Source organism: Hyla sarda, chromosome 1 (assembly GCF_029499605.1).
Source record: "Hyla sarda isolate aHylSar1 chromosome 1, aHylSar1.hap1, whole genome shotgun sequence".
Taxonomy (NCBI): domain Eukaryota; kingdom Metazoa; phylum Chordata; class Amphibia; order Anura; family Hylidae; genus Hyla; species Hyla sarda.
In genome coordinates this window covers 592,325,944-592,334,100 of record NC_079189.1, presented here as the reverse complement: position 1 = coordinate 592,334,100, position 8,157 = coordinate 592,325,944, and the positions used below count along the sequence as shown (strand labels likewise).

Below are 8,157 nucleotides of genomic sequence, written 5' to 3'. Positions count from 1 at the left end.
TGTTTTTTTTTTTTTTTTGCGTTTGTCAAAACCTCTGTAACAATCAGCCACCCCTGTGCAAATCACCTCAAATGTACATGGTGCACTTTCCCTTCTGGGCCTTGTTGTGCGCCCCCAGAGCACTTTGTGCCCACATATGGGGTATCTCCGTAGTCGGGAGAAATTGCATTACAAATTTTGGGGGTCTTTTTTCCCTTTTACCTCTTGTCAAAATGAAAAGTATAGGGCAACACCAGCATGTTATTGTAAATTTTTTTATTTTTTTACACTAACATGCTGTAGCATGATGTAGACCCCAACTTCACCTTTTCATAAGGGGTGAAAGTAGAAAAAGCCCCCCAAAATTTGTTAGGCCCTAAACTGTTGCCTTGAAATACGACAGGGCTCCAAAGTGAGAGCGCCATGTGCATTTGAGGCCTGAATTAGGGATTTGCATAGGGGTGGACATAGGGGTATTCTACGCCAGTGATTCCCAAACAGGGTGCCTCCAGCTGTTGCAAAACTCCCAGCATGCTTGGACAGTCAACGGCTGTCCGGCAATACTGGGAGTTGTTGTTTTGCAACAGCTGGAGGCTCCATTTTGAAAACAGTGGCGTACCAGACGTTTTTCATTTTTATTGGGGAGGGGGGCTGTGTAGGGGTATGTGTATATGTAGTGTTTTTTACTTTTTTATTTTATTTTGTGTAAGTGTAGTGTAGTGTTTTTAGGGTACAGTCACACGGGCGGGGGATTACAGCGAGTTTCCCGCTGCGAGTTTGAGCTGCCGCACAAAATTTGCTGCATCGCAAGCTTGCAGCCTGATACTCACTGTAAGCCCCTGCCCATGTGAATGTACCCTGTACATTCACAGGGGGGGGGGGGGGGGAATCTCCCAGCATGCACAGTCTATCAGTGCATGCTGGTAGTTATAGTTTTGCAACAGCTGGAGGCACACGGGTTGGGAAACGCTGAGTTAGGAAACAGACAATGTTTCCCAACCAGTGTGCCTCCAGTTGTTGCAAAACCACAACTCCAAACATTCTCAGGCATGCTGGAAGTAGTAGTTCGGCGACATCTTTAGAGCCAGATGTTGCCGAACTACATCTCCCAGCATACTTGGAGTTGTAGTTTTGCAACATCTGGAGGACTACAGTTTGCAGACTACTAATACAGTGGTTCCCAATCTGTGCCCTTCCAGATGTTGCAAAACTACAACTCCCAGCATGCCAAATCTGTCCAGGCATGCTGGGAGTTGTAATTCTGCAACATCTGAAGGGCCAGATGTTACAGAACTACAACTCCCAGCATGACTGGACAGTAAGGGCATGCTGAGGATGTGTAGTTTTGCAACATCTGGAAGGGCACAGTGGTCCCAAAACTGCGGACCTACAGATGTTGCAAAACTCCAAGGACTGTCTGGGCATGCTGGGAGTTGTAGTATACAGGGCTTTATGGCGACGTGCATTGCTGTAAAGGGCCCGACCGCGGCTGAAGATCCACTCACCTGTCGCCGCCGCCGTCTTCATCGCCGGGATCCGGGTCTTCAGGGACGAGGTAAGTATCGGGGCCGGGCCCCAGCACGTCCCCGCCGCGTCCTCCGGACTTCCAGGGGCCGGGCAGGGCGGGAGGAAGTAACCGCCCCCCCCGTACGATTGGTCGGTTAGCTAACCGAAGAATCGCAGGGGATAGGAGGAGGTGGCACCTCGCTCCGATACTTTAGCATGGTCCTGGCCTTCTGTGACAGCCGGGATCATGCAAAATTACCGGGCGGTCGGGTCCCAGAGACCCGATCAGCCCGGTATCGCCGCAGATCGCAGGGGCGATTTCTCTAGCGATTTGCGGCGATCACCGACATGGGGGGCCTACATGGCCCACCTCGGCGTTTGCCCTGGATCCCTGCTGAAGGATTTCAGCAGGGATCCGCTTGCGATCTCCACCGGGTGAGCGGCGGAGACCAGGAAAAGACCATGACGTATGCATACGTCATGGGTCCTTAAGGGGTTAAGAATATTACTTGGCATTAATATTAATAATATATTACCTTTCTGTCATTGACATTGCGTCCCAGTCACTGCCACACATTAGACTTGTGCACTACAAAATTTTTTGTTTTGTTTCGTTTTTTCGTTTTGGAAAAACTTTTCGGTTCGGCAATATTTTCGGTTTTGATTCTTCGTATACATTCAGTATTCGGGTGTTCGGGGCTGATTATTTTTCGGATACATTCGGTATTCGGGTGTTTGGGGTTGATTTTTTTCGAATACATTCGGTATTCGGGTACATTCGGTAAATCTTTTTATTCTTTTTTTGGACTTTAGCGATCCTAAAAAATTATGTAGATGCCTTTTTTATTAAAATTTCGTAGGGTACCATAAAAAAATCATAATAAAAAAGATACAGTAGTGATGGAAAAAATTGTATCTAACGAAATGTATCTTTTTTATTATGAAATGTTTATAAATTTTTAAACAGGGATCAATTTATGTGAGCGGGTAAAGCACTAAAAATGTAGCCGACAATAATGAAAATGTAGTGTGTGCGTGTTTTTCACTTTTTAAAAAAAACATTTTTTAGGTAGTACTATAACTCCCAGCATGGAACACACTCTTCCATGTTGGGAGTAGTAGTTACATGTACTAATTGACAAATCGCTGGGGTCCCTTGCGATCTTCTTGTATAGATGTGGCGGCAGCTCTTCTATGGTCCCCTGCACTCACGTATATATACACATATTCATGTTTCCCGCAGAGCTGTGATATGTCTCGCTACGATATGTCTATTAATGCAGGTACTACAGCTCCCAGCATGGAGCAGAGTGTGCTCCATGTTGGGACTAGTGTTGCTCGCGAATATTCGCAATGCGAATTTTATTCGCGAATATCGCATTTTCGCGAATTCGCGAATATTCGCGAATATAGCACTATATATTCGTAATTCCGAATATTCTTTTTTTTTTTTTTTTTTTTAAATCACAGTGCACATCACAGTGATCATCCCTCTCTGCTTCCAGCTTGTGTGGTGTAAAGAAGGCTCTAATACTACTGTGTGAGACTGGTGTACGAATTTTCGTATATGCAAATTTTCGCTTACGATGATTTTTGTATACGCTGATTTTCGCATATGTTAATTTTCGCATATGCGAAGTTTTCACATATGCGACAATAAAACGAGAATATTACGAATATGCAAATATTCGCGAATATATGACGAATACTGTATTCGTCCATATATTCGCGAATATTCGCGAATTCGAATATGGCCTATGTCGCTCAACACTAGTTGGGACTATTAGTACCTGCAGTAAGGGACAGATCCCAGAGGATGTCACTCCTCCTGACACCTTCTGCAATGTCCTGATGTGAATGTCGGGATCAGCTGTTCTCATGGCTACAGAGCCGGGAGAACAGCTGACGCTGAGCCGTAGGTATACATGGTATATCTACTGCCCAGCAAGAACTTACAGTGAGCCTGCAATGTGTATACAGTATACACATTGCTGGCTCACTTAACCCCTTGCTGAGCTGTGCGCTATGCGCAAGCCCAACAAGGGAAGAGTGAACTTACACTGCTGGACAATGTAGGTTAACCCTTCGGGCGGTATACACTATATACAGCTATCTATAGATAGCTGTATATAGTGTATACAGAAGACGAAGTCCGCTTACTTCTCTCGAGTACTGGGCAGGTCCATGTAGCTCCGCCCCTAGTGATTATGTCATTAGGGGGCGGGGCTACAGAAGGGAACAAGGCTAGTTAATCTGAAGCTCTGTTCACATTGTCCGTTTTGTATAATGTGAACAGACCCTTCTGGCTGTGTCTACCCAGACAGGGAGACTCCAGCTGTTGCTAAACTACAACTCCCAGCATGCCCAGACAGCCAAAGGCTGTCTGGGCATGCTAGGAGTTGTAGTTTTGCACCAATTTGTGGCTCCCTGTTTGGGTAAACATTGTATCATGGGTGCTCTCGCCAGCGGACAGCGACAAAAATGTCATAACCATTTTTTTGTGTTTTTTTTCTTCTCGTTTCAGATCCGTGTATGCAGAGGATTACTGCGGATTCGATGGATTACGGTGGATTATTTTTTGTTCTTTTAATAAAATGGTTAACGAGGGCTGTGGGGGAGTGTTTTTTTAAATAAAATAATTTTTCCAATGTGTTGTGTTTTTTTTAATGAATTTTCAGGGTTAGTAGTGGAAGCTGGTCTTATTGACTGAATCCATTACTAAGCCAGGGCTTAGCGCTAGCCCCAAAAACAGCTAGCGCTAACCCCCAATTATTACCCTGGTACCCACCGCCACAGGGGTGCCGGGAAGAGCCGGTACCAACAGGCCCGGAGCGTCAAAAATTGTGCTCCTGGGCCTAGGCGGTAACAGGCTGGCGTTATTTAGGCTGGGGAGGGCCAGTAACAATGGTCCCCGCCCACCCTGGTAACGTCAGGCTGTTGCTGTTTGGTTGGTATTGTGCTGAGAATGAAAATACGGGGAACCCTATACGTTTATTTTTTATTTAAATAGTTGTAGTTCTGTAACATCTGTCCCTTCAGATTTAGCAATTTTCATGAAATTTTTTAAAATTGCTTCTCTACTTTGAAGCCCTCAAATTTAAAAAAAAAAGCAAAAATATGTCCATTTTATGATGCCAACATAAAGTGAACATATTGTACTTGTGAAGTAAAATAAAATTTATTGTGAATATCAATTTTCCTTACAAGTAGAGAGCTTCAAAGTTAGAAAAATGCAAAATTTTCAAAATTCTCATTAAATTTGGGGATTTTTCACCAAAAAAGGATGCAAGTAACGCCGAAAATTTACCACCAAAATAAAATAGAATATGTCACGAAAAAACAATCTCAGAATCAGAATATTCGGTAAAAGTGTTTTCGCGTTATTAATTCGTAAAGTGACGGTGGTCAGAATTGCGAAAAAGGGCCCAGTCCTTAAGGTGAAAAAGGGTTGCGTCCTTAAGGGGTTAAGAAACACCTTATTTTCTGTCCGACAATGCAAAATTCTCTAATAGTGCCCCTCCCGAGACTAGACTCTGGATCCGCCCCTGGTTGTGGTTAAACTTTACTTTCCTGGAAAAGTTTCTGAGTTGCCCATAGCAACCAATCAGATTGCTTCCTTCATTTTTCAGAGGCCTTTTCAAAAATGAAAGAAGCAATCTGATTGGTTGCTATGGGCAACAGCACAACTCTTCCTCTGCACTGGTTTTGCTGAATCTCCCCCATAGAGGAAGATTTATCAAAACCCAAAACCTGTCCAGAGGAAAAGTTTCTGAGTTGCCCATAGCAACCAATCAGATCGCTTCTTTAATTTTTCATAGGCTTTTTCAAGAATAAAAGAAGCAATCTGATTGGTTGCTATGGGCATCTCAGCAGCTTTTCCACTGGTCAGGTTTTGATAAATCTCTCTCTATGGGGGAGATTCATCAAAACCAGTGTAGAGGAAGAGTTATGCAGTTGCCCATAGCAACCAATCAGATTGCTTCTTTCATTTTTGAAAAGACCTCTGAAAAATGAAGGAAGCAATCTGATTGGTTGCTTTGGGCAACTCAGAAACTTTTCCAGAAATGGAGGATGCTAACTTTTTGTATCATATGGAATTATTCCTATATTCATACATTTTGGAATCATCGATCTTATTGAAAAAAGGTATAACATTAAGATCGAACGAGACCCTTAGATGCTTATCCTTGGAGATGTCGGGGAGTCTATATATAAGAAAAGTTTAATTAGACTATTTCCTTATGCAAAGTTGCTGTCCGGGCATGCTGGGAGTTGTGGTTTTGCAGCGGTTGGGGGTTCACAGCTTAGAGACCACTGCTATAGAGGGTGCAAATGTATCCGAGCCCTGGAACTCAAATAATGTGAAATATGAGATGATCAAAATGGAGCCCCTGCACTAATTACTTGGGTTCTGGGGTCTGTAAGGTCCATAGTAGAAACATCAGGTTCTGTCCATAGCAGATACTAAATCATGGCAGCTCTAAGAAACAAGCAGTCATCGTGACATCAGACATGTGATGTCATAGACAGCTGGAGTCCTGACATTCCACTGACAGCCGCCCGAGCCTTCATTCTGTAGATTGGTACAGTGCGATTAGCAACTTCTATTTCTTCTTCTTGACTGAGATGGAGCTAAAAGGTTTGGGGTTCGTCCCCGTTCTGTTGGCGTTTTGGTGTGCGGCCTGGCTTGCCACCAGCTACATCATGACGGTCGTCCTCGGCCATGCCGCCTCGCCACTGATGCACATCAGGTAAGATAAACAAGCACAAGATTCTTATTTCATGGGTTGGGAGTGAGGAAATATCCACAATAACATTGGTTTCTTTTCCTTCACAGTGACGTGGGAAATTTCTTTCCCGAAAACATATTATTGAGAATTGGTTTCATAGGGACATCCATTGGCACTTTGGTACTAACCTTTCTTATTTATAAGTATATGGTTATGCATACTGAAGAGTTCAGGGGTCATCAGGTCCTGATCCAGAGGATCCTGCTCGCCATTGTGTGGGCCTCCTGTTTTGGTACAGCTTTCATGCATGTATTGTCCCCCGAAGAATATCCCAGGATACACTTTGTCAGCATGGTAATTTCCATTACATGTGAAGCCTTATACTACCTTGGGCAGTCCATCCAGATGTATAAATTACCAGGAGCAAACAAAGTCATCCACCATAGTAGATGCACCTGCTGTGGCCTGGCTTTTACCTGCGCAATTTTCTACTTTGGATATAAAACATTAGAGGAATTATTCTATGATGATGAAGACTGGGACGAGATCCGTGAAATCACCACCATAATCATCGAGTGGGTGATGCTTCTACTGATCCTGATAAACATCGTGACCTATTATTCCACCATGCAGAGGTTAATGTTAACCGTCTCCAGGAACAGCTGCAAACTCTCTCTTAGAGTAAGAATTGATGACTTCGGGGTGTAGACCACCACGTGGGCCATCAAGTGGACTTCTGGGAGAGATACTGCACAGGACACGGAAAAACCATAAAAAAAATAATATGAGCTGGTGATATTACCAATACAAAAAAATAAAAAACATAAAAGAAAAATATTGGTGTGTGACGTGTAATACCTACCGTATATACTCGAGTATAAGCCGAGTTTTTCAGCACCATTTTTCGTGCTGAAAATGCCCCCCTCAGCTTATACTCGAGTGATCTCTCCGCCTGTCAATCCCTTCTCAGTGGTCTTCAACCTGTGGACATCCAGATGATGCAAAACTACAACTCCCAGCATGCCCGGGCATGCTGGGTGTTGTAGTTTTGAAACCTCTGGAGGTCCGCAGGTTGAAGACCACTGCGGCCTTCGTCATCATCCAGCCCCCTCCTTTTGTTTTGTACTCACCTCCCCTCGGTGGGAAGTTAGGGTTAGCTGGTTCGGGCCCTCTATGGTGCAGGGACCATCCGGTGGGGAGGGTTAGTCGTTGCGGGCTGCCCATTTTCACCAGGGGGCCCTCTTTTCCACGCTTCGGGTCCGGTCCCGGACTAGTGACGTTGCCTTGATGACGACGCACAGGGACGTTCATGCACAATGTCCCTGTGCATCGTCGTCAGGGCAACGTCACTAGGACCAGCTCACCCTAACTTCCTGCCGAGGGGAGGCGAGTACAAAACAAAAAGGTGTGTGTGGGGGGGTGGGGGGGTGGCTGGATGATGACGAAGGCCGCAGTGGTCTTCTACCTGCGGACCTCCAGAGGTTTCAAAACTACAAATCCCAGCATGCCCGGACAGCCGATGGCTTTCCGGGCATGCTGGGAGTTGTAGTTTTGCAACATCTGGAGGCCCGCCGGTTGAAGACCACTGATGAAGGGATTGACAGGCGGTGATGATGAAGGGGGGGGGGGGATGATGATGAAGGGGAGGGGGATGATGAAGAAGGCCGCAGTGGTCTTCAACCTGCGGACCTCCAGAGGTTTCAAAACTACAAATCCCAGCATGCCCGGACAGCCGATGGCTTTCCGGGCATGCTGGGAGTTGTAGTTTTGCAACATCTGGAGGTCCGCAGGTTGAAGATCACTAATGAAGGGATTGACAGGCGGTGATGATGCAGGGGGTGGGATGATGACGGGGGTCTGGATGATTACATGGGGGGTTGATGTATTTCCCACCCTAGGCTTACAGTCGAGTCAATAACTTTTCCTGGGTTTTTGAGGTGAA

General features: G+C 45.2%; 1 protein-coding gene across 1 annotated transcript; it reads left to right on the top strand.

Moving 5' to 3' along the window:
- Positions 1-6,079: 6,079 nt before the first annotated feature.
- Positions 6,080-7,004, top strand: LOC130312235 (uncharacterized). Its single transcript, XM_056552564.1, has 2 exons — positions 6,080-6,236; positions 6,323-7,004. The coding sequence occupies exons 1-2, from the start codon at positions 6,112-6,114 to the stop codon at positions 6,921-6,923; spliced, it is 726 nt and encodes a 241-aa protein (XP_056408539.1). The 5' UTR covers positions 6,080-6,111; the 3' UTR covers positions 6,924-7,004.
- The last annotated feature ends 1,153 nt before the right edge of the window (positions 7,005-8,157 follow it).

What these genes read in the sequence shown, in the direction of transcription:
- LOC130312235 (XM_056552564.1), top strand. Translation starts at nt 6,112, where the DNA reads ATGGAGCTAAAAGGTTTGGGGTTCGTCCCCGTTCTGTTGGCGTTTTGG. An exon ending in TCGCCACTGATGCACATCAG is followed by an intron (nt 6,237 to 6,322) that starts GTAAGATAAACA and finishes TTTCCTTCACAG; the next exon opens with TGACGTGGGAAATTTCTTTC.